Source organism: Trachemys scripta, chromosome 10, assembly GCF_013100865.1.
Source record: "Trachemys scripta elegans isolate TJP31775 chromosome 10, CAS_Tse_1.0, whole genome shotgun sequence".
NCBI lineage: Eukaryota > Metazoa > Chordata > Testudines > Emydidae > Trachemys > Trachemys scripta.
Window position 1 is genome coordinate 44,168,959 of NC_048307.1, and position 27,476 is coordinate 44,196,434.

Consider the following 27,476-nt stretch of genomic DNA (forward strand, 5'->3'; position numbering starts at 1 on the left):
AAGATAGAAAATGTCATTTTTAAATTGGGGAATAAATTTTGAGCCTGTCAGCCTTGAATTTCCCTTAACAAATTCATTAGTTCCTCCTACTTATACCTCCCCTGAACACCACCTTTCTGGTGGTCCAGCACTTCCTAGTGCAACCTACATCACTCAACCAGTCCTGCTATCTCCAGAGTATGCAGATTTCTTTAGATTTTATTAGGCACTACATGGAAACAATTGAGATGAGAAATACAATTCTCACTTCAGGTGGGGTTAATTTAGCAGGAGCAGATGGGCATCTTTTGAACCAAGATCCAGTTTGGAGACTTGGAGATCTGATCTATTTCTTCTACGTTCTTATATCATGCCCATCCCAACAGTATTACAAGAATTACCGATCATATCTTAAAGCTAGAATTGTTTAGGAGAATTCTTCCAAAAATTTCTGTATACCGTCAGCTTCTCGGACTGATAATTCAGCAGATTTTGTTGTATCTGAGATATTGCATCTGACTTTCTGATATTAGCATTCAAGTAAGGCATTTTGCCTCTGGTTTACAGGTGGTGTTGACACTAATTAAATGCTACTGAATAGGAGAGCAATGTTTTCAGGTGCAAATTGACATTTTTGTGCACAAATTTTTGCTGATGCTATTTAGGAGGCCATTTGAAGAGAATATTTGACCCACTGTAAAACTCAACAATTCAGATGTGATTTTACACCATGTGCAACTCCACACCAATATTGAGAAAGGATTGTATGGATTAATATGATCCACTCATTTAAAAGTTGTTGAAATTTAAATGAAAAAAAAATCTTGTCCATAAATAATGCTTACATTTACCTTTGAAATCAGTCTCTTATCTTCAAACCCACACAGGGTTTTGTTCTATAGAACAGCTTCCAAGAACCCTTCATTTTGCCTTTTATAGTAACTGCATGCATTTAGAATGGCTCTATAATTTAGTCTAGAGCTAAGATTTACCAGCTTTATGCTGTAGATAACCTTATTAATGTTTGCTGTGTTGTTGTAGCTGTGTCAGTCCCAGGATATTAGAGAGACAAGGAGGGGTGAGGTAATATCTTTTATGGGACCAACTTCCATTGGTGAGAGAGACAAGCTTTTGAGTTTACACAGAGCTCTCATTCAGACCTGACCCGAAGGAGAGTTCTGTGTAAGCTCAAAAGCTTCTCTCTCTCACCAACAGAAGTTGGTCCAATAAAAGGTATTACTTCCCCTACCTTGTCTCTCTAATAACCTTATTAAGAGAGCTTCCTACACAAGAAATATTGCACTGTTTTTTGTTTGAAACAGCTATATTCAGCTGTTTCGCACGCCATGGCAGCAGCAGCGGAGGTGAGCTAGGGCGGCAGGAGCACATTTTTAGGGGCGGCATTCTGGCGCCGGCCATGCCACCCCTAAAAATGTGCCGCCCCAAGCACCAGCTTGTTTTGCTGGTGCCTAGAGCCGGCCCTGCCTGTGACTCCTTTGCTGTACTTCTGTTTGTTTTCCAAGTTGCTGTACTCCTGTAGCTGGTTTCGTGCCCAGGAATGGCAGAGCAGCTGGGAGAGAAACAAAGTGGAACACCATGGCAAGTCTCTGCAAGCTGTAACAGTAGTGAACAAAAAGAAGACATTATGTCTTCTTAACTTTAGGTCCCACACCCTTGCCAACTTGGAATGCAGATCATTTAGCCATGCTTAGAATTTGATGTGTCCAGAGGAGAATCCTTGTCCTTGGTTTTGGATTCTTATTAAATTTATTTAAAGGGCCAGAAACTGCTTTTTTGAAAACTTTGCTTCATTGAACTGAGTCCTTTGCAAAATTTGCATGAGATTACAACATGTCATATTTTTAATTTGTTTTGACAGATACATGGCAAAAATAACTTTACACAGTCTCTGTAGCAAATGACAGTCAAACCAAATTCCACTGGACCATCAGTTAAATTCTCATAAGAAACCCCTAAATTCTTCTGCAATGTTAATTTGACTCAGTGAAATACCCTTAATTCATATTCCCCACCTCCACACAAACACACATGACTACAGCTGTGTTTGAAAATATTCAGTGTAAATTGTGTCAATGATTACTTTCAACAGTGATTAGTGAAGATCAGTTGTTGTATCAATAAATAAGTGATTCTTTCTCCAGTTTAATTTGTTAACCAGGCTCAGATAGTGTATAACCAAAAGTTCTAAAGGAATTAAATTAAGTGGTTGAGTTGCTTACATTATGTCTTATTAAAGTCAGCTACTCTACCAACGAACAAAAAGGGTAATGAATGTTATACCTATATATGAAAAGATGCTTGGATCTAGGGAATTACAGATCAGTAGTCCTTCCTTCTGTAAAGGTAAATTGATTGAAACAATAGATAAAGTAGTTATTAAAATAGAATAAAATAGGGGCCACTAGGCTGGGCCTTGATATTTGGGTTCTGTTCCCAGCTCTGATACCGACCTGTGATGGTGACATTGAGCAACTCACCTCACCTCTCTGTGGCTCTGTTTCCACTAGCCCTCTTCATGGTAGGGACTGCCTCTTAATGTGGTATTTTTACAGCACCTGGGACTATGAGGCCCTGACCTTAGCTGAGGTCTAGGTTTTACAAATAATAAATAACAAACAGGAAGATAGTGATATGAGAGTCTAATCAGATTGACTTCTGCAAAGAAAAACTGTTCCCTCACTAATCTACTGTCTCTCTCGAGTTTTAAGATTTTCAGTAGTGTTCCGAATAAACATGAATGGGGAAATGCTTGGCTCCAGGGGGCAAGCTGCCCAATAAACCGCCGTTCCACTTTGGCTCTTATGAAGAATGCTTCCTAGTTACTTCTGCCACCAAAACTTCAACCTAGGGTGGTTGTTGTTTTAAAGGATATTTTTATTACATGTCATTGCTCAACAGATGCTTGAAATTCGCAATTCTTTTCTTTTTAATTTAGATGTGTCTGCTGCTGATTTCTGGCTAAACTCAGGTCATATGATTTGTAATAATGGAAACAAATCATTCCTGAGTTAGTCTATCAATTTTTCTTACATGGAATGTAATTTTAACATAGGCGGGGGAATAGCAAATTTTATACAGTCTCTCACAATCTGCCCATATCCTTAGGTTAATTTCCTCTGAGTGAACGAAATAAACAAATTATTATAAACATTTGGAGGACGAGGATGTTTAAGTGCTTTCTGATTCAAGGTAGCCCTACACTGCAAACTTTTTCTGGCACAGCTATGTTGCTTAGGGGTGTAATTTGTGACTGATGCAGCTTTGCAGCTTTACTGGTATAAGTTGTATCTGCACCAGGAACACTTTGCCATATGGTGTGCCAGTATACCTATACAGGCAAAGCCCTCCAAATGTAGACCTGACCTGGCCATATGCCTGCATAGTATGTTACTGCTGTAGGGGAGAAGGTGGTTCTGTCTCCTTTCAAGCAGTGATGAAGATTGCACCTTTTTTGTTGTCTTCTATCCAAGGTCTGAACAGACTCCTTCCCCGGGTGGTGCTTTTTCACTGGATCTAGTTTTCAGTCATTCTGCTACCTGCACTCATAATGACCTGCTAATTTTTCACATTTAAAAATTGCTGGGATGCACAAGGAAGTCAGAATAGGTTTTCAGTTTTTGCTCTTGGCATTTTTGGCACAATGGTGACTGGATGGACACACAAGAAAAAACAATAAAATAGAATTAACTTTGGCTAAGTGACAGTCAGTTTGACTCCCCCACTGTCATACTTAAATTTATGTTCAGCCCAGAAATTCTGATGTCAAATTAGCTTATCTCTCTGCTTTCAATAGGTATCTTACTTCTGCAAACCACATCAATGATAACTAAGGCCTGGTCCCCACTAAGTCCCCACTTCGGACTAAGGTATGCAAATTCAGCTACGTTAATAACGTAGCTGAATTCGAAGTACCTTAGTCCGAACTTACCGTGGTCCAGACGCGGCAGGAAGGCTCCCCCGTCAATGCTGTGTACTCCTCTCGGCGAGCTGGAGTACCGGCGCCGACTGCGAGCACTTCCGGGATCGATCCGGGATCGATTTATCGCGTCTTAACCAGACGCGATAAATCGATCCCAGAACATCGATTGCGTGCCGCCGGACCCTCCGGTAAGTGAAGACAAGGCCTAAGTGTACACTGCTTCCTTAAGTGGGAGAATTTTGGATATATAAATTCAAAAGAGGGAACTGATGACAATGTGGTACAGAACCTTTCACTTTTATGTTGCCATATTGAATCCAGCCTGGGTCAGCAGTATTTCTACCCCCAAGTGATTAAAAAAAAAATCACAAGTCAAGCCTTAAAAAAAAAAAAAAAAAAAAAAAGAGAGAGAGAGCAAGAGAGAAACTTTTAAAAAATGAGATTTTTTTGAAATAATCTTTGCGCTTTCTGGTTTCTGAGCCTTTAGCCATGTTTTCAAGCTATTCTCTGCAACCTGGAGGGATAGAAAACTTATTTTTCTTTAAATGAAAGCTGAGATTCCTATGTAATCACATCTGCATGTGGCTGGAAATTTAAGAAAAACATCAGACATTACAATTCTTGTGATAAAATTGCAAGAGATGACAATCTGGGGTGGGTGGAGACAGAATTTTACCCTCTGGGTGCTTTGATAATCTACAATGCGAGTTGGTGGTCTGAGTTGCATTCCTAGAGTAGAGGTATCTACATTTTTTTTAAATAAAAAAGCTAAAATCAGACTTCATAAATGGTATGGATTTTGAATTCTAGTTGTCTACCTTGGTAGAGAGGCCAAGGATTAGGTGGTTTATGAAGGCTGAACCTCTCACCTTTGGAGATTGATGCACATTAATAAGGGAGATTGTAGGGAAGTCTTCCCTGGTGTTATCTGTGCTACACTTTGGCTATAGTAAGGGGGAGCATTAATAAGTGGGGGACAAATTGTCATAGTAGAAGCCTGGGACTCAAAACTTTTATTATCCCAGATGTGCCTCAACTTGCTATATTGCCCCAGGGAAGTCAATGAGCCTGTCTGGGTCTGTTTCCCCATCTATAAATTGGGAGATGATAATCTTTACATATTTCACAAAGTCATTGTGACGATGATTTTGTTTGCAAAAATGTAAGAGGATTTTTTCCCCAGAAAAGGTTTTATTTTTGGAGGTTTCTGGAAATAAACTGTTACCAGAGTATATTTCAGAGGTTCAAGCACAGTACAACTAGTTCAGAAAAAGGATCTTTAAAAGCAACTGTAAAAATGGTAATAACCAAGACTATTTTAGGTCTCCCGTCTGTTCTTTCTGGGTTCTGAAATACCACCATTTTCGGTGGTGGGTGGTTGCAAGTCCTTCCCATACTAAAGCAGTGTTCCTGTTAGAATATTAAGTTGCAGACTTTTCCACTGAATTTTCCTGTTAAAATTTAATGAAAGGAATATGAATAGGAAAAGGACGCTCCTGGCTGAGGGGCTAATCAAATACGATAAAGGTTTCTAGGGCGTCTGTAGTTCTGAAACTTTCCATCTTATGTTTGCTTATTAGAAGCTGTGTTCGTTCATGGATGGTTTACTATAATAGAGGGTGAAAAAGAGTGTACAGGTTGGATGAGGTAACCCATTATAAAAGGATGGAGTAGCATTTTTGTGGTAGTCTAGGAATAATGAATGCAGAGGCATCTCCAGAAGAAGAGGCAGACTGTTCCCATTTTGATGAATTGTTATAGTGGTAGTTAAATAAGTTAGTAACACTAAAGATCTTTCTCATTATTCAATGTAATATCTTGAGACATGAAAGAATTGTCTTGTTAAACATTAAAAGATGATTTTACTTTTCACGTTGAGGTTTGGATTTTTGGGAGGGGAAGTGTTGGAGGGGTCTGGTAAAGCCTGTAGGAATATCTATTATGAGTAGATACGGATTGTACTGTTTGAGAATCAAGCATGTTGGGTCTCCATCTGACTTAAAAGATTGTTGTTGGCGTGGACTTCTTCTACCACATAGATCAAAGAGAGATGGAGAATCAGAGAGGACACTGGGAAAGGAGGCACAAGGTACAGGGAAAGGTAGTTTCAGATTTTGCAGATCAAGCAGTACAAAAACATTAAAAAAGTTATTAATTTGGGAATTTTATAACTGGAATAGCAATAAAAAGGCGTCACACTGACAATAACTAAATCCACTCTTACTCCCACAACTGTTAGTGCTCTAATGTAACAATGATTTTTCCACATATCTTTCAAAATCCACAAAATACAAATAAAAAGTGTTTGAAAAGATAATGAAAATCAACATTTTTGTCCATTCCTTCAAATTCCTATATGGATAGTACCTCACTGCCCCCTAGTTTAGCTTGAGATTCAGGGAAGGTGTATGGCTACTTCATGTGCTAATAATGCAGAGCAGTTAAATCACTTCAAGGTCTTAATTTTTTGCATGAGATGCATTGTGTACAGATAAGTTAAAAGAAGAAACACAAAAGAGTCCTTTTTAAGATTGAAACATACTAGCATTTCTCAGTGGACTTACAAACAAGCTACCTGATCCTTGTCTGCAACTATGTTCTTCTGATGTTTGTCACTCTTTTTTTGCCCCCTTCAGTGGTCCTTTTAAAGAGGGTTTAATTTTTTTTTAATGTTCATGATCAATTTTAAATATAAAAGTACAACCAGCAAAGGGCATAATATCTAATGCTCCATTGTACTGAATAGAGCTATCTTTGGGAAAGTAAGAGTGAGTACAAAATTCCAGTGTAATTGTAAGATAAAGTATGAGTATGGAAAATTACATCATGCTTATTAGGTCTAAATATGATATAATATAATACTCAGTGTTGCCAAGATAGGGATTAAGCTACAGTCTGGTATCCTGCAATAGCACTTTTCTCTGGGTGTTAAGCCAATGTTTAAAAAACTAAGCCAGCCTGTCTCAGCCTATGTCCTGTGACCCAAAGGGGAACCACTAGAGCTGCTTAATCTGTCTCTCACCACAGGACATGTCTGTGAATGTAAACCAGACACACAATGTATTAGGTAACAAATAGAATGCTAGAAAAACAGCAAGAGACCATAATTCTCTGTGCACGCTTGCTCTCACACACAAAACCAGGGACCACTGAATAGGTCTTAACTATTAATGATACAAAGGAGTAAAGTTCTGGTCTGAAACTTATAGATTCAGACCAAAAGAGGAGGATTTATTTCCCATACAAACAATTCCAGTGACAGGCATATTACAATGCTGTGTCTGTTTCTCAGATCCAACTATCTTGAATGAAAGATTCTCTCAGACCTGGTAAATATGCAATCAACGTACAATCAGAATTTTTTTTGTGCACCATACCATAATATATTAATGTTCCCTCTCAGCTCTCCTTACTGTTCTGCCTAGCAACAAGGTTCTTGCTGCATCGTTAGCTCTATTTCATCTACCTTTCTTTGATGTCCTTGGAAGTTCCTGCCCAGGGTAAGAGAGAAGTGCAATCAAAAGTTAGTTAATTTCAAGCACTAGTTTCCTGTCCATACTGGTGCAAGGACAATCCTAGTCAGCCCCACAGAATCCCCTTCCTCATACTCCAGTGAGCAGCAATAGGGGGCCTTGATTAGGGTTAGTGCAGAGGGAGTCCATTTCTCCCACTCCAGAGTAACAGCAGTTCCATCTTCGTCCATGACTGGAGCACCTAGGCACTACAGCAGTACAATGATGCATGTTTTGAAGGGTCCGTTTTTATTTTTTTAAATTCATAATCTCCCTTTAAAGTACCTAATTTAAGCAGATCGATTGTATACACACACTTTACAGCAGGCTGAATATTCAAGATTGTCAAGGACACGTCTGGCCTTGTTCTTGTGGACTTGACCCCTTCATGAGACAGAAGAGTGGTTCATTATAGGAGTTTGATTTGCTCTCTCCAGATGAGGCATATCAGTAGTGGTAAAGCATCTGTGTGCACTGATTGAGCCAGTTCCATTTCAGTATAATAGATAATGAAATTAGTTTTTGCAGACTAGAAACTGATTAGCTTTGTCATTTGCTCATATGTACAGTGATGTCTTGTAGAAATAGGAAGGACACTGACTTACCCAGTGAATTTTAATAATAGAACTATAACAAGCTTATATCAACTTTAAAATGTAAGCAGAACTACAGAAGCATTTAAAGGAATCTTTACTGAGCAATTTAGATAAATGCCATCAGGAAAGTGCTAATAGGTATTAGAATGTGCTCTTTCTCTGACCTCATCCTTGACGAGGACACCTGTACTATAGCATGCACAAATGTATGGAAGAAGCTGAATTTCTCTTAAGAGGATATACAGGAAACATGATAGGAATTTAAAACTGGCACCAAATTAAAAGAAAAATCTAGTAACCTATTTATAATCCAAAGATGTTTGCTCATTAGATTTCTACATAATACTGCAGCTAGTTGTCTCCAGCTTCTCGAAGGAGGAGACATTACAGCTTGTTATAATGGGAGCAGTTTGAATTTACTGAGAGTAATAGCCCTTAGATGCATGAATAGACATTAAAGGTCTCTGGTATTTAGTGCACTGATCTTTTTAGTAGTAATTCAAATGAATTCCTTGAACACTACACTGAAAAAGTATCTTATACTTTTGTAAAAGGGGGGGAGAGGGTACTGTAAAGCCCTATTTTGATATTTGAGTGTTAAGGGATTTCCTAAGGGGAGAGAATCCTAGTGGTTTGTGTGCTTGTGCTTCCACTGTTGAGTATTTCATTAGAAGCACCTTCCATCCTTGTATAGAAATTATAGGAAGTAAATCAAAGGCATTGTGGCGGAAGGGGATATTTTCCTTCTTCCTGTGTTCCTATCTGATTTCCTGAAGGGAATAGAAATCTCCATTTCTCTTGTACTCAAACAGAATATGTAAATTAACTTTGGGGGAGTAGTTAGGTTGTTTACAGAGCACAGTTTTAGAGTGCACTGTGTTTATATAAACCATTAACATTCCAGAAAGCTGTTTTTCCAGCAGTCATGGAACTTCTCTGTTTATTCTTATGAAATTGTATGAAATACTGAACTGAAGAAAATGCATGAGGTTTTTTGTTTTCTTTCTGGAGGGAAGGGAAATGCATGCATACGTGCACACACAGGCTTATTGGTTTAAACTGCCAAACAGTGTTTCAGAAACTCATAGGTGAATTCTGCAGCCAAATTGTTGGATCATTAAAGATGATAATACTAATTCATATTTTCACAAATTAATGCTAGGAGACTGAATATAGGTGCTCAGATACGCCTCCACCCAGATATAATGCGACTCAATATAACACAAATTCGGATATACCACAGTAAAGTAGTGCTCCGGGGGGCGGGGCTGCGCGCTCCGGCGGATCAAAGCAAGTTCGATATAACGCTGTTTCACCTATAAGATTTTTTGGCTCCCGAGGACAGCGTTCTATCGGGTTAGAGGTGTACCATGGTGATGGGTTGCAATTCTAAGAACCCAGATAGGTACAGGTAGATGAACAGCTCTGTAGCTGGAGTTTGGCTCCAAGATAATCTTCACTAAACTCAGGCACAGCGTCCTTAGCTAAGCTCCTTGGTTTAGTGAAGATTGTTTTAATGCTCCCCCTCCCCTCCCCACACACATCTAAGGAGTGGAACTGCTTCTATTTAGGAGATTACAATGAGGGCAAAACAAATGGAAAGTTTTGATCCCTATAGAACTCTGTCTCTGTCCTGAGTTTGACAATTGGTTGCCAAATTGCCCCTGCCTAGCAGCATGAGTGGGGTCAAAGAAAGTGGCTTATACCTCGTCTTATTTTGTATGCTGAGGATCACATTTCCATATCTCTTCAGACATACAGATTTGCTGCCCGCTCCCTGTCCCTTTCCTCTTGTAGGCTTGGTCTACACTACAAAGTTGGTTCAACATATGTCACCTCGCATTGACCTATTTGTGCATGTGTCTATCCAGAAATTTGTCTCCAGCCGACAGAAATGACTAGTTATGGTGACGCAGTAAAACCACTTCCCCAAACAGCATGGAGCCATGGTTGACTTCCTGAGGTAAACAGTGCGAGTGGAGACACTGTATGATATCAGTTGACCCTAACAGTCCTCAAGCAGCTGGCACACAGCACCCCATTCTCTGTGACAGTGACTGCTCTGGTTACAATCTGTCACAGAGACCAGAAGCCCCCCATCCCTAAAATCCTCCCATGTAGTTTTGAAACACCTTTCCCTGATTGCCCAGCTTGGCAAACACACCTAGTAGTGCTCCCTTATAGTGTGTAACTGCCCAACCAACCATGCCAGCTCCACACACTAAACGTGCTCCTGCCTTAAGTGGACAGGAGGTGTTGGATCTCTTGGGCCTGTGAGAAGAGGCTGTGCAAGCATAGCTATGGAGCAGCCATAGAAATGGCATTTACGAACAGATTGCATGGGGGATGCAGGCAAAGGGATTCAACAGGGGCCAACAGCAGTGCTGCATGAAAGTGAAGAAACTTCACCAGGCATGCAACCAGCGCAAGGGTCACGACAATCAATCTGGTTTCAAGCCACAGACTTGCTGCTATTACCATGGGCTGCATGTCATAGTGGGTGGTGACCCCACCAGCACCCCACTAAATCTGTATTTAATCACCATTATGTAAGTGGTCTGGTTGTTCAGAGGTGCAGGATCACTCCAGCTCCCATTGTAGTCAACCAGTCTGCCCCTTAGGAAATGTTGGTCTTAATTTTTATTAAACCTTACTGAGGTTAAGGAATAGCCCCCAGTACAAGAGCATCCCAATCTCAATTGGGCCCTTTGGGCACTGGCATAATATAAATATTTAGTATTACTAAGGTTCTGTTTGCTTTTCAGTACCCACAATATATAGCCATACTGAGGTCCTGTTGACACTATGCGTGGTATCCTGTTGCTCTTTAATCTTCAAAATAAGTAGTTGCCTGGATTCCCCCCGCCACACACACCTCATTTGTCAAACTTATTTCTCCCATCATCAGTTGGAAAAACTTCTAGATTCTTTTTTATCTTAAGACTTGACATACAGTAAGCTGTTTCTCATGTATTGAGTTAGTAAACAATATAAGCACTGAAACTAATAGGGCTAACAGACTGCACACTTGGGGACTTTTTTCTCCCAGTAGATCATGTGAAAATATCTATAAAAGGTTAGCTGGGCCTCTGCCAAGAAGGCAGGTCATTGAATAAGAGCTCTGAGAATGCTGTTGTTTTAAATGGCATTTCGGCAACAATGATGCTGTTTGAAACGGCACTTGAGGGGGAGAAAACCGAATTAGCAGAATGAAAAGCAATGGTTTCTTTCAGATATGAGGGCGTCCCTCACCGCTCATCTTGCAAAATCATCTGTGTACGGAAGCGTGGTGGCTGATTTTATAAAATGCCATATGCGGCAACAAAGGAGGCCTGAATGTCTGAGAGCAGAACTGAATTGAAAGATTGGACCTTTATTTTATTTAGCGAGATAATGTATTTAACAACCATGTTTTCCTCCCATGGCTTTCCTCTTTGGCTTTATTTATGGCCTGGGAGAGAAGTTATATTTAGCAACAGTTCATTTATTTAATTCCCCATTGAGAAACCCCCCCCCCCCCCACAACAAAGTTACTACATGACTGGGGGCGGGGCTGGGAGGGGCAGAGCCCGACCCCTGCCGTCCTGAGTGGGGAGAGAAGGGACTGCAGCCTGAGTCCCGCTGCCCCAGGTGGGGGGGAAAGGTGGCTGCAGCCTGAACCCTGCCACCCCGGGTTGGAGTGGGGCTTGGGCTTGAGCTTCAGCTCCAGCTCCCAGCAAGTCTAATGCTGACCCTGGTGACCCCATTAAAATGGAGTCATGACCCACTTTGAGGTCTCGACCCCACAGTTTGAGAACTGGTGCATTAGAGTTATAAGAATGTGTTTAATGTTTAGACTTTATGAAATGCTTGTAAATTGCTGCATGCATTAATCTCACTTATAATATCTGTATCTCTTTGTCATGGAGTAGATGTACTCTGTCGCAGGATGCTGGGTTGTGGGGAAGCATAGTGGGGGGTTGACCAATCAAATGGCCTAGTAGCTATCATTGTTACAGCTGCCCCTGCTCTCAGGGCAGCACGGCCTAGCGGCTGGAGCAGTCATGTCCGCCCTATGGTGCTAGCATCCAGCAGTAGATGCAGGAGTCATAGGAGGTCCTTGACCCACCCCTCTCCACTGAGTCCCAACCCAGGCCCCTGTGAAACCAGTAGTCCTGGATTCAGGCTCAGTTTCCCATTTCAACCTTCACATTCCCTGGGCCGCTTCCTACCTTTAATTCCTGCTCAGTCAGTTCTCTTGGGAGTAGCGACCTCCTGCTCCTTTCATTCTCCACAGTAAAGGGGAGTTCTAGCTTGGATTCCATATCTTCAGCCTCCGCAGTCTGGAGCACTGTGGTAGGAACCTGCAACATACATCTGCTCTCCTCCTCAGCCAGACTGAGCTGGGTTGCTCCCTTTCATATCCTGTTTCCAATTAGAGTATGCCCAGCAGGGGCAAGGGGGCATGACCTCTTCAGCCCACAGTGTGTGATCAATCCCAGTGGGCCAGTGCAGGGTAGATACACCCTGTCACACCCATGCTATAAAGTAATATTTAAATGTTTGCCCTGAAACTGTAAACCCCCAAAGTCAGGAGAGAAGCTTACAAAGTGTAAAATACTAGTTTGCCACAGCAAGTGTTATCTCCTGACCAACAAAAGGCCCCTGGACACCAGACAACCATTGTGGAACATCAGAGGACAATAGACTTTGATTGCTCCCCCACCACACACCCGTGAAGAGGAGATGTATATGAGGATTTGTCCCATCAGCTTGAACTATGGGGGAAGGGAATAAAAATTGCTGGCAGGAAGGAACTGGGTCTCTGTGCTGTTTGGATTTGGAGAGAGCAAGATTTCTAAGGGCTTGGCTACACTTGCGAGTTACAACGTGTTAAAGGAGTCCCGGGTGCACTAGCTCACTACCAGTCCACACTGGCAAGACACGTGGAGCGCTCTGACTCCACGGCTAGAGTGCTCCTGGTACCCCACCTTGGCGAGTAGAATAACATTTGATGCACCCCCCGCTGGAGTGCCCCCGCATCAGTGTGAACGAGGTGTTCCATTACTGCGCTTTGATCAGCCCCCGAAAACGTCCCATAATCCCCTTAAGTCAAGTGGCCACTCTTGTCATTGTTTTGGATATGCCCTTTGAAAACTCCGTTTCTGACAGCCGGCATGCTTATCTGCTCCGAGACAAAGCAACCATTACTGTGGAATGCTGTGTATGAGAGAGAGAGGTGGTGGGGGAAAGGGGGAGGTCTGCTGCCGTCTGAATTTACAAGACAGCATGCTGACATGCTCTCAGCCCCCCAAAAACCCACTCTCTCTCCCCCCACATACATACAACACCCTCCCTGTCACACTCCACCCCACCCCACCCCACCCCCCATTTGAAAAGCACATTGCAGCCACTTTCATGCTGGGATAGCTACCACAATGCTCTGCTCTCTGTGGCTGTTGCAAGAGCTGCTAATGTGACCACGCCAGTGCGCTGGCAGCTGGCAGTGTGGACAGATTACAGTGCTTTCCCTACTGCACTCTACGAAGGCTGGTTTAGCTCAAAGCGCTCTACATCTGCAAATGTAGCCATGCCCTAAGCATAAGCAGGAGATCCCCAGGGCTTGGCCTGGGTTAATCCTAAAGGACTTATAAAGCTTGCATATTACAGCAGCTTATGTTACCTTTTGGAACCAAAGACTGTAACTCATTTGTATGTGTATGTTTGCTTGCTTTAAACTTGTAAAAAAACACTTATTTGTTTTTCCTAGTTAATAAATCTTTACTTAATTTTTTATAAGATTAACTACAAGCATTATATTTGGTGTAAGATCTAAGGTACAATTGACCCAGGGTAAGTGACTAGTCCTTTGGGACTGGGAGTAACCAGAATGCTGTTACAAAGGCAGGCAAGATAGACTGGAGTACCCAAGGGGACTGTCTGTGGCTGCACGTTTAGGCTGTTATAGTGCCTGAGGAGTTCACACTTGATACATGGGTTGGTGAAGTGTAAGTATAGAACTGACAACCAGTTTGGGGTTTGTGTCCTGCTTCTAAACAGCCTGCCTTGAGGTTGGTACTCTTGCTCCTGAGCCACTCCAGGCAGCGTGTCAATATTGACATCAATGGAGCTCAGTGCAAGGATCTACCGGAGCTCATCTCTTTTCAGAGGAAGGGCCAGAATCTGGAAAGTTAAGGGGATATCAGCAGTTGGTGCGATTATAGAAAAGGAAGTCTCCGTTTTGTTTGAGCAAAAGATGCTCATATACAAGTTCAAATACAAGTCAGAATGTTACTGTTGACAATTGAGGGAGAATTATATGACAGTATGACAGCACAGGCGAAAGCTCTGAGGTTTTTTAAAAAAAGAGAGACTTGCTTCCCTAGTCTATTTCTAAAAGTTACTGAATACAGACCAGGAACTTTCTGGAGTACATTCACATGTTCAGAGGTAGATTCATGGAGATGAGACTCTTATGGAAATATGGGAATCCACTTTTTTGGCGTTCAAAGGGGTAAAATTTAAGTGACTAAACTGCTGCATGACATAGTCTCTCTCTTTGAGTAGATTTTTCTTTCATAGATTCTAGGACTGGAAGGGACCTCAAGAGGTCATCGAGTCCAGTCCCCTGCCTCTCCATTTACAAAAGGAGAGTTGGAAGGGTGATAACTTCCTAGTCAAATCCCAGGTTTTTATCAGGGATTTAGAGGGGATGTTGTAAGGCTCCTGTAACCTTGCTTCCAAATAGATTTGACTTCTTATAATATTACACATGAAAAGCTATGTTAAAAGAATATGAAGGTTGCAAAGTCAAGCACTCAAAAGTTAGGAAATGTCAGAATTCAGGTTACTTGTGCAGTCTTAATTTGGCCCCGTTGTTCATATATATTGTTAGTCTCTAATTACATGTTTATGTAGTATTTTTCCCCCAGAACCCTTGTCTCATTCAGTGCATATAATGGGTGGTATGAAGTTAATGAACAACTATTCAAAATTTTGTTTTATCCTCATTGATCTATGTGTAGTCTTAGGCCTTATTTACTGATAGTAATAGCAGGTTATCATACTCTTTGTGGACCAGCACTAGAGGATGATGGGACATTGTGCCAGTGGGTTTCACAAATATTTGCTAACAGCAGAGGTGTGGTGAAATTCAGGAATCTTGGGCTCCATTCCAGGCTCTGGAGGGGAGTGTGCACTATTGGGCACAGACTCATCTGCTCATTTTTCCCAAGCTTGAACCCTTATGCTCCCTCCTCTTCAACTTGTCCCTGTCCCAGTCCTATCTCTTCTCTATCTCTGGCTCCTTGCCTACCAAGTGCTGGTCTTCACTCCTCAGTCATCTCATCCCATTCTCCTTGCCAGCCAGTCCCAATTCCCTACTGCTGACTTCTTGTCCAATCTGCATCTCCTCTCCCACCACTGGCTCTCAGTCTACTTCCATGGCATCCTCATCTAATCTGTTTCCCTCCCCACTGGTTTGTAGTTCATCTCCTTGTCTTCCCATTCCCTTTGTCCCGCCAGTCCCAGTCTCCACCCCTCCCTCCAGCTTCTTGTCCAATCTGTGTCCCATCCCCCCAGCCAATTGGATCCCAGTCCCTGCCTCTTCCATTGCCACCAGAACCATCCTCCCTACCCCCCAGCTTTGAGTCTCCTTGCCCAGCCAGTTCCAGTCATCCCCCTCAAACTTCTTGTCACAGTTTCTCTTCTCCTCTGCCACCCACCATTCCCAGTCTCCTTAGTCCAATCTACTACTTTCCCTCCCCCATGATTTGGCTCCTTTCCTCTCTTCATTCAGATTGAATAGCCACCTACTCTCAGATCCAATGCCTGCCCCTGCCCCAGCCCCAAGCATTTGGGAACAGTCTGTACAGGGATCTCCAACTTCATCTCTGTAGCCATAGCCTGGAGCCATGCTTGGACTCAGTCACTCTGTGGGGATGGCACATGCTGTCTGGTCAGCATTAGGAGCTTTGAGAGGCTTGAGCTTGCTCAGTTAGGACAGAATCTTCTAAGATTTTAGCTGTTAAGCTCTAGCAAGTCTCTACTGAGCATGTGTGAATCACAATTTTTCAGAAGCTTATAATTTGGCCAAATTTGGGTACTTTCTTTCTAGAATGGTGAACACACATCCCTCACACAAAGGCCACCCCTTTGCCAAATTTCAAATCCTTGCTCCAAACTATGGCGGTGCTAGAGCATTTCAAAGAACACTAAAGAGTTTAACATGGGAAAACAATGTATTTTTCCCTAGCCTCATTCTCAGAAGCACTTGGACTGTTTTGGCTGAAATTTTGAAAAAAACTAAACCAAAAACCTTCACCCTGAGGCAGACACCTATCATGAAAAATTTGAGCCCAAATGGTTAGTTTGGCAACCTTTATAAGCAACTGAAAACAGGGTCTTGTCTTATGGGAAGTGTTGGGCAACCTTAGTAAGGAGTACTACCAGCCCTGCCAGGAATAAAAAAAAAAAAAAAAAAATTCTTCACAAAGTTAGTCTTTAAATGCAGGAAACCTATTGATTAAAGCATGTCTCTTTAGCATATGTCATGGATCACTGAATTAAAATGTGTTTAATCTACTCTGCTTTTTGAATCAATAAGCAGTTGCTGTGCTTTCTTGATCCCAGAAGGATTGCTTTGGCACCGTATGTACCGTATTATTTTCATGTTACTAACTTATTTTTTTACATAGTTTTCTAAGTGACATTAAATTACACATTTTGTGTAGTGATTACATAGCAAGACATCCAAAACAGACAAGAGGCTGTGGATTACAGAAGCTGACTCATAACATCAGGGCTGGCTCCAGGCACCAGCCCACCAAGCATGTGCTTGGGGCGGCGCCTGGAGAGGGGCGGTGCGGCGGGGCGCTCTGGCCCGAGAGTGGGGCCGTGACTGGGCTCGCCGCCCTCCCCGCGGCCCTCCGGCCGCCGGGGAGAGTGGAGCCGCAGCGGGCTCGCCGCCCTCCCCCCGGCCGCTTGGGGAGAGTGGGGCCCCAGCCGGGCTCACCGCCCTCCCCGCGGCGCTCCGGCCGGTCGGGGAGAGCGGAAAGGCACGGCGGGCTCGCCACCCTCCTCCCGGCGCTTTGGCCGCCGGGGAGAGAGGAGAGCCCCAGCCGGGCTCGCCGCCCTCCTCCCGGCGCTCTGGCCGCCGGGGGCTCGCCACCGCCGCTGGGGAGAGCAGAGCCCCGCCCGGGCTCTCCACTCTGGTCCCAGTGCTCTGGCTGCCGGGGAGAGTGGAGCCGCGGCGGGCTCGCCGCCCTCCCCCCGGTGCTTCGGCCCGGTCAGGGATTGCAGGCCCGCTGCCGGGCTCGGCGCCCTCCCCTGCCGCGCGGTGGGGGGGAGGGCGGCGGGTGGCTTTTTTGCCTAGGGCGGCAAAAAAAACAGAGCCGGCCCTGAATAACATGAAGCAGAACTTTTTTAATGAAACATTCACTGGCAGACTCAAACAGAATTGCTTGTTTTGGTGGATGCATTAACCCTAAATAAAGAAGCTAGATTAAGAACCCGCTCAGAGTCCATTTGTTTTTGTGGAAGTGAGATAGGCAGCTGCAAGCAGAGTTCTTTGGTTTTCTGGTTGTGGGTTTGAGAAAAGTGGCAAAGCGGTATGATGGGTGATGGAGTTAGAGACTGGCAGAAACATCTGTACTCAAGCAACAGGGCTAAAAATCAGTTAAACGAAGGGAAAAGAGAGTACTCGGGCAACAAGCCATGCACAAATAATATCTTCTGCATGTAACATAGAGCATTGTCACACAACCCTACATGCACGCACCCTCACCTTGTCACATTAGTTCGTTATCAAGGTGTATGGTGGTTAGAACGTCCATATTGTAAATGTGTTTTTCTTTTAGATAATTAAAACATGCCATTTGCTGTAATATCAAGGCACTGAATTAATCTAGATGTGAACATTTTCACTGTAGCCATCCTTTGGATATCACAAAGGTGGTTACTTTCTGTAGTCTATGCATGTCAGTAGCAACATTCACTTGCACCACCAATTTAAATGGAATCATGCCGGGGGAAGTTCAGTTATTAATTCAGCTAGAAAAGAATATTGAAATGTGTAATGCCTGTATTCAGAAAGATTGCTTAAGAATGTGGAATTAAGCATATGCTTCAACTTAAGTGTGTATTTTAAATGCTTTACTTCATGGGGAATGACTTACACACTTCGTTAGGTGCTTTTCCTGAATAGGAGGTCTATAATTGTAATGAGACAAACCTAAATGTGACACATAACTTGTGTAGTTGAAATGAAGAAATTCTTCTGACTCATTGAACTTCCTTGACTCTGCCATCCTTTGATTATGTTGTTACCCCAATACATAAATGGCTGTGATGAATAGATTAAAAATAATAGGACCGACAAAAGGTCATGAATTGTAGTACAGTTTTACTTTTAGTCCTTCTGGATTTCAGAGATCTTGTGGAGTATAACGGAATCTTTCATCTGTCTCCACTGTAGCATACAGTAATGCATTGAGAACATCTGACATTAATAAGTGATAAAGTAAAAAAAGAAATGGAAACTTGTTCTCCAAGCAAATTCCAAAAATCCTGTAGGCAAATCTTGTTTAATCACACTGCTCAAAGAGTAGCAGCAATCTTTCCTTCTTTTAAATAAAAGCCTCATTATATTATATAGTTTGCTATCTAATTATGGGGAAGAGGGAAAGTTTGTTCTAAATGGCATTACTCTCTTTACATGAACTGAGTGAAATTGAGTGAGGGATTAGGACTGATCCCGAAGGCAGTTATGTAAATAAAGAGCCTGGTTCATAAAAAATGTGTTCATTTCTATTCTGATACTTATGAGCCTGTACTGTATCTAAGAGTTAGTGTTTTCTCTCATACTGCAAGCCACTTGAGATTTTCCTGTTAAAAAAAACTACTGTGTGATGTACCCATACAGTTCATGACCACCGTTAGTAATCCATCTGGGTTTGTTGTGGTTCTCCCTCTTTTGACACTTGATTCATTTTTCATATACAGTGGGGAAAACTGACATGAAAAGGGGTGTGTGTGTGTGTGTGTGTGTGTGTGTGTGTGAAAACAAAACAATGCTTCTAAAATGGAAGAATTTCCTAGCAAAGTTATGAGGCCTAGTAGATTTAACTCAGAGGTTCTCCACTAAGAGGTTGGTTATCCTTCTAAAGACTCACAGGACATATCTTCCATAATATTTAGAAATAGCTGTAACTTCCGTACTAATGGGCAAATATATGGTCACATCCCATTTTTATGTAAAATATATGCAGTTCTTTCTAATAGACTTGTATGCACGTGTGTGTCTACATACAAAAATAACCTCTATTCCAAAAATTGGCAGTGAGGCCTGTAAATTGCATCATTTACAACTATTTGTCTTCCCAATACAGAACTTCCTTTACCCATGCATCATTGATGCTCTGTAGGAGGGTGTCCCTCTCTCTGTTTCATCCTCGGCATACTTTAGAAAAGTGTGTATAAGAACTTTTCTTCAATCCCTTGCCTCTCACAAGGCCCACAGAGGACAAATCAGAAATTTCTGCAAAACCCCAGCCTCCACCTGTTTCTGAGAAATATATAGGGCCAAATCTGCTCTCATTTACACCAGTACAAATCTAATGTAACTGCATTGCTGTCAATGGAATTACTCTTGATTTAAGCCAGCATAATTGAGAACAAAATTCGACTGATAAGGAGCAATAAAATTGAAAACTAAATTCTTGTTTCAGTTTTCACTAACACATTTTCTGGCATATTTACATGTTTCTGTGCCAGGAGCTTTCTACCAGTTCACTTATAAACCTGTAGATCCCAAGACTCCTAGAAATTCAGGTAGAAAACTTCATGATCTAGGTCCACAAATTACGGTGTTCTATGGTGCCTGGGTCCTAGAGGTTAGCAAAGAGACATTACTCTCCTATGTGCCTGCTAAGCTGCACAGTAACAGGGCTCATCTTGGGAGAAAAGGCACGGCTTTCTTGTGCCCTTCCTCTATTCCCTTTTCACAGGACTTAGGTAACATGGCTGTGGTGGGGTTACTGCATACTTAACTATGCCATTATTAGGTTTGCCAGTAAGGGAAAAGGTGGGCAAAGGAAGAGGAGTTGTTCTGTGCACCTCATATAGTCTGCAGTAGGAGGAAACTTCACCTTTCACTGTAAAATAGACAAGGCTGAAGTAAGGCTACTCCAGAACAAATCCTTGTAACAGTAAGAAATGTTATATCATCATGGTCACCATCTCTGATTTCCTCCATCAGTTTGCCTTGGGAGGGGCATGATACAGTGTAGTTCACCATTAGTGAATTGGCTTCCAACGTTAGCAGATTCAATAAAATGAGGCAGAAGACAGGGTTACCAAAATCTATCTTGAAAACACTTTAATATGTTTAAATATTTCTGAGTAATATTTGGAAAATGCATGGCAAAAAAAAAAAAACTGGTACAAAACTGAATTTTCAGTAGAGTATACACTTTGCTTAGAAAATGTAAAGCTCTGTTTATAGGATTCTTGATAAACTAACTGTTAAACCAATCAGGTTTCACTTTCATTGCTTGTAATTTTTGTCATACACAAAGTTTTGGAAATGAGCAATCATTTATTTTGGCACTGGCAAGTCATTGTTTTTTTTTGCATTGACATTTTTTAATTTTCTTTTTGCTTATGAGATAGTTGTGGTATGTTGCAATTTAGCAAAAGATAGCCGAGGCAGGGTTAGTTACTTGCGGTATTGTACAGACTCACACACATTTGTGTGTTTGGGGCCATCCTCAGATTTACCCATTTTGAGTATCTGGAGGTGATGTTCTTGGTTTCATAAATGCCATCTGATGGGTGAGAGAGAGGCCCTGGCTGACTGCAAGTAAGAGTTCACCGTTGGCCCAAGAGCACATGGCTATGGTGAAAGAAGTTGCTATAAAGTACTTGAGGAAAAAACAGGTAGCTTCCATTGAAACCGTAATGAAAATCCAGTGATGTCACACTGCGATCTTTCTTCTTTTGATTACTGTCTTGGTGAAATGAGGCCACTCTTGAAACGCACCCTGGCTGGAGTTGGGTTGAGTGAAGGTGAGTTTATCCTTGCAAACTTTTGGACATAGATCTCTATGTAGAGAACAGGAGGAAGGTAGGAAGGATGACACAGGCAAACAGTAAATTCTTTGAATAACTTCTCTCTCCTATCTGTTAAATTGAGACAGAACTTTCATTGCCTGCTTGAAAAGAAATATATCCCATTTATGCTCAGTGCTGTATTCTGAAAGTTCACTCAGTGTGAACCATTGCAGTGATGTGTATAATAGCTAGCAATTACAGTTACAGTTTAAGGCTTTTGATTAAAATGGGTGTTTCTGAATCTCCTGTTGATGTGAGAGACTATCTCCATCACCAGAAGAGTTTGATATTCATTCTTACTTGCACCATAGCTAAAAACAGCTGTGAGTTAATGCCACAGTCACCAATCGCTTCATAACATTTAAAATAATTAACATATACAGCAGCCTTTGAATAAATGGCAAGGTAATAATTCAAGCCAGGGAATTGTAAACTGAGGGCCAAAATAGCTTCAGCGGGTTGTTAATGTCAGTAGGACCTCAAAGTGTGAATTATCGATTCCTTTCCTGCCCAGTACCTAAGTATCTGTTTCAGAGAGCATATGTTTTTGGAAAAAACAAGCTACATATTGATATCTTAGTTCTGTCTTGCTTTTTAACCATTGTCAGTCAAGTGAAATCTCTTGCGACACGGATGAAAGAATATCCCGACTTGGATGGTATTTCTAAAGAAGTATTATTCTTTATTCTGTGATGGCTGTTTGAAGAGCAGTAAACCTGCATATGGCTATGTCTACTCTGCAGGCCAATGTTGGTAGCATGTAGAGTATGTCTAACTAGATGCCGCAGTGAAAAGCAAGCAGTGTCCACACTGGTTCCCCGCTGCTGGAGTCTCTCCCAGTGGTAGGGAAAGGCTCCAACAGCAGGAAGGCAGCGGGATACTACACGGCTAAAAATAGCAATGCAGATAGGGGAGGCAGTGCTTGGGCTGTAGAGAGCCATATAGGGTATATACCTGGGTAGATACTCAGAGGCTTCAGGCATGTCTTTACTCACCTAAGCAGTACCTCCCCATCTATGCTGTTTATAGCTGTGCTAGCAATGCTAACTGTGTATGTACTTTGCACGCAAGAAGTATGCAGTGTAGATGGATCTTATAAGTATGATTTGCAACTCCCGGCATTGGAGCCAGCAGGTTTTAGGTATTCAGGAAGCTGAGTGATTCCATCAAGGCTCAGATCTCATCTGTCTCATTTATTGTATTCTTTGAGCTGGTCTCCTGTATCATCCACCAGAGTAAAACCAGCCAAATTCAGGGGGCATAGTTCAGGCTTGGTTGAATAGACTGGTAATGAAGACAAATCACAAAGTGCTTCAGGAGCAGTGGAGCACATAGTGAAGATAAAAGTTTTCTCTAAAATAAAGATGGATGTTGGACACACAACTTCTTTATTATTACATAAACCAGTTTTAATACAGGTAATTAATTATTTCTAATCATTATTTTCATTTTTTCTAGGCTGTGACTGTGCGGAATTCCATGGCTAAATCATTGTACAGCGCCTTGTTTGATTGGATAGTTTTTCGAATTAATCATGCGCTTTTGAATACAAAGGATGTGGAGGAAAGCACCAAGGTAACATCTGGATTCTCCTGCCAGCTTGTCAGGCTGAAAACTTCCTCTTGTAAAATGTATAACTACAGGGTAAAACATTACCCAAACAATTGATGGCAAATTGTCTGGCAAAGGAAGTAAAATTTTCTTGCACAGCATTACTGTTAACATTTCAAGAATGAGCACATAATTTTGTCTTTTTTAAAGTGATGTTTTGTGAGTCGAGGGCAGATTTTAACGTGTCATGAATTGTGTCGAGAATTTTAGGCCTTGAAGTGACTTGTGATAGGGAGAGGTTTTGTATTGGATACAAAAAGACATGTGCCCCTGAAAAGGAATGCCAATCTCCATGCATTTAAAAGGGTGCTGCAGAATGATAGCACCCTATATTGTTGAGAAGGAAATCAAAAGAGGCTAGATGTGTGAATACTGCTTGATGAAGGCATTGTTAATGGGGTTGCTCTACTTTGATTTAAAGAACAGTACATACATATTTTCTTCTGCCCTAAAGAGGCCCTGACTCTTGAATATTTATTGAAAGCTAAGGGTGTGGGTGGGTGTATTTTTAACTATATTTATTTATTTGTTTTTATTTATTTAGGAAGTTTTAAGATTTCTACAGATCCTTGCCATGTAAATATTAGAGACCATACAATAATCATTACAATGGTGAGCTTGTGTTTAGAGAAACATTATACAGTAATACAATCAGAGCTCTCTTTAACAGAGTGTTACCATGTTAGAGTGAAAACAATGAGGAGTCCTTGTGGCACCTTAGACCTAAAAGTGGCAATTCTTCAACAAAAAAACTTCAAAAACAGACTCCAATGTGAAGCTGCAGAACTGGAATTAATTTGCAAACTGGACACCATCAGATTAGGCCTGAATAAAGACTGGGAGTGGTTGTGTCATTACAAAACCTAAACTTAATTTCCCCAATACTAATTTATCCCTCCTGTTACTCACACCTTCTTGTCAACTGTCTGTAATGGGCCACTCTCTTACCACTTCAAAAGTTATTTTTCCTCCCTTGGTATCCTGCTGTTAATAGATTTATCTTGTTAGACTGACCTCACACTTGGTAAAGCAACCCCCATCCTTTCATGTATTTATACCTGCTCCTGTATTTTTCACTTCATGCATCTGATGAAGTGGGTTCTAACCCAGGAAAGCCTATGCCAGGGGTCGGCAACCTACAGCACGCGAGCCGATTCTGAGTGGCACGCTGCTGCCCACTGAGAGGAGGAGGAGGGGGTGGAGGGGCTGGAAAGCGCCACGCTGGGGGAAGAAGCGGAGGAGAAGGGAAACTTGGCTGTGGCAGGACCAAGTTTCTGCCTCCTGCTCCAGCAGGGGAGAGCGGTGGGGGGGAGGGGGGTCCGGCCCCACCGCTCTCCCCTGCGGGGGCAGGAGGCAGAAGCTTGGTCCTGCAGCAGTCAAGCTTCCCTCCTCTCCCGCTTCTTCCCACAGCTTGGTGCATTCCGGCCCCTCTGCCCCTCCTCCTCCCTCTCCCTGCCTGCGATGGCTCTTGCGAGGGGGAGGGGAAAGAGTGGCAGCCTGCACACAGCTCCATAGAGCAGGCAGAGAGAGGTAGGGACGGGGAAGGGGGTGGAATAGAGCATATCCCTCCCAGCCCCCTGCCATGAGCTGCTCAGGTCAGGGGGCTGGGAGCACCCCCACTAGCCGAGCACCCCAGCCTTCTGCCCTGCACCTCCACACACACCCCAGCCCTCTGCCCTGACCTTGAGTCCCCCCCAACACCCAGCCCTCTGCCCTGACCTCCCCCCAAAATCCAGCCTTCTGCCCTGCACCCCCACACCCCTCCCAGCCTTCTGCCCTGACCTCCCCCCAACACCCAACCTTCTGCCCTGCACCACCACCCACCACCCACCACCCAGCCCTCTGCCCTGACCTCGAGTCACCTCCAACACCCAGCCTTCTTCCCTGCACACCCCACACCCTCCAGCCCTCTGCCCTGAGCTCGAGTCACCCCCCAACACCCAGCCTTCTGCCCTGCACCGCCACACACACCCAGCCCTCTGCCCTGACCTCCTCCCAACACCTAGCCTTTGCCCTGCATCCCCACACCCCTCCCAGCCTTCTACCCTGACCACCCCCCAACACCCAGCCTTCTACCCTGCACCTCCGCCACACCCCAGCCCTCTGTCCTGACCTCGAGTCACCCTGCTCAGCCCACTGCAGGCCTAGGTGAACAGAATCCCAGGCTGGAAGCGGGCTGAGCAGGCTGGCGGCGTAAGATCAGCATTTTAATTTAATTTTAAAGGAAGCTTCTTAAACATTTTGAAAACCTGGTTTACTTTACATACAACAATAGTTTTGTTATATAATATAGACTTATAGAGAGAGAGACCTTCTAAAAAACGTTAACATGTATTACCGGCATGCGAAACCTTAAATTAAAGAGAATAAATGAAGACTCGGCACACCACTTCTGAAAGGTTGCCTACCCCTGGCCTATGCCCAAATAAATGTGATAGTCTCTAAGTTGCCACAAGGACTCCTCGTTGTTTTTGCTGATACAGACTGACATGGCTGCCACTCTGGAACATGTTAGAGTGAGCATCTTTTAACCATGACATTGTCATTTTTAATGATCTTATTAAATCAAGTGAAATCTCTGATAACACATTTATCAAACCAGTCGTATCAATTGAATGTTAATACACCTCTACCCTGATATAACGCTGTACTCGGGAGCCAAAAAATCTTACCGCGTTATAGGTGAAACCGCATTATATCGAACTTGCTTTGATCCACTGGAGTGCGCAGCCCCGCCCCCCAGGAGCACTGCTTTACTGCGTTATATCCAAATTCGTGTTCTATTGGGTCGCATTATATCAAGGTAGAGATGTATTCAAAAAAATTGGACAGGATGCAAGTGTGTGTCTGCATGCACATGTGTGTGTAAATAAAATAAATATATATATGCACACACTCGGCTAGTCCAATTCCTTTGGCTTTTATGTTTTTGGCACAGGCCAGCAGAAATTCTCGGTCATATGTCTTAGCTGACACTGTGGATGCCAAAGAATGATTGTTTAGCTAAGTGCTAACATTGCGTTTGAATTATCCTACTATACAATTGGTTGAAATTACAGAACTTAACATATGTCTGACCCATTATTTTACTGCGTAGAAATGCTTGTAATTTATATAGGAAAATAATTATGGTCTGTGTGCACAAATATTTCTGTTTTTTTTTTGTAAAAATGCGTGTTTAATATGTGATGATGACTGTGTTGGCACACAAGTTTGTTAAAATGGATAACATACTATGTTTCTTCTGGCTGCTCTCTCACTTTGGTATTTTACTGTAAATTTTACCTTCTGTACAATTTCCAAGGGTCTGAAAGCTTTTCTTGGGGCTGTCTGAAGAGGGAATTTATGTATTTGGAGAGCATATAAATTTGCTTTATTGTCAAGGGAATGGATATCTAAAATATTAACCAGATTCACTACTTCTTTTAAAAGTAAGTTTTAAAACACTAGCTGTTCTTCAATATCTGTATGCATACTTGGGCTAGAACATTATTACTTCTCTTACTGAACCTAGCTAGAATACTGTAAAAGAATTACCTGTTTGTTTATGGCAGCACATCAGGATGAAGAATAGAAATATATAAAAATAAGTTGATTCATAACACTTTTCAACTTCAAAGCATTTTCCAAACCTTTATTTATTAAGGTTCACTTTCACAACTCCCCAGAGAGGTAAGTAGAACTATGTATTGTATCCATTTTATGAGTAGTGGAACTGAAGCACAGAGCTTAAGGCCTTGTCTTCACAGGGAAGTTAGCGCAAAATAGCTAGAAGGCTCTCAAAGGGCTTGTCTACATGGCAAGAAGGGTTACCATTTGTCCGGATTTCCCCGGACATGTCCGGCTTTTTGAGCTAAAAATAGCGACCGGGGGGAACTTATAAATGTCCGGACTCCCCCCCCCCCCATGCAGAGCGCGCGCGGCTAACAGGGCAGCCGGACGGATGGTGACGCTTACATGGGGTCCCGACAGCCAGAGAGAGCCCCTCCTCCGCTTCCCCTGTAGCAGAGATCACTCCCTCCCTCCCTGCATTCGCAGATCGCCTCCTGCAGTCTGGAGCTCCTCCCCCGCTCCCCAGCGTGCCGGGACGAGCGGCAGGGTAAGGGGGCCGGAGCAGGGGCAGGGAGGTTCTGGAGGGGGGCAGTTAAGAGATGGGAGGGGGTCGGGAGTCCGGGGGAGGGCTTTCTGGAGGGTGTGTAGATAAGGTTTTGGGCAGTCAGGGTACAGGTAGGGGGTAGGGTCCTGGGGGGCAGTTAGGGTGGGGGGGGTCTTAGGAGCGGGAAGTTAGGGGACAAGGAACAGGGAGGCTTAGGGGGTGGGGTTCTGGAGGGCAGTTAGGAGCAGGGGTTCCAGGAGGCGGCAGTCAGGGGACAAGGAGGGTGGGGGGGTTGGGAGTTCTGGGGGCGGGGCTGTCGGGCAGGGGTGGGGAGAGGGATCGGAGCAGTCGGGACAGGGAGCAGAGGGGTTTAGATGGGTCAGGAGATCTGTGGGGGGGGGGGTGGGGGGGGGGGGGGTGGTTGGATGGGGCGTGGGAGTCCCAGGGGTCTGTCTGGGGGTGGGAGTGTGGATAAGGGTTGGGGCAGTCAGGGTACAGGTAGCGGGTAGGGTTCTAGGGGGCCAGTTAGGATGGGGGGAGGGTCTCAGGAGTCAGGGGACAAGAGGCAGGGAGGCTTAGGTAGGGGGTGGAGTCCTGGGGGGCAGTTAGGGGCAGGGGTCCCAGGAGGGGGCAGTCGGGACAAGGAGCGGGGG

The 27,476-nt window shown here is 43.2% G+C and overlaps 1 protein-coding gene across 7 annotated transcripts in view; it reads left to right on the forward strand.

The window, feature by feature from the left end:
• Nucleotides 1-27,476, forward strand: part of MYO9A (myosin IXA) — a 455,456-nt gene that overhangs the window by 273,261 nt on the left and 154,719 nt on the right. For all 7 annotated transcript variants that reach the window (XM_034783136.1, XM_034783134.1, XM_034783141.1 and 4 more), the window contains one exon: nt 22,575-22,691. In XM_034783136.1, the coding sequence (XP_034639027.1) occupies nt 22,575-22,691 (117 nt within the window). The remainder of the gene's footprint in view (nt 1-22,574; nt 22,692-27,476) is intronic.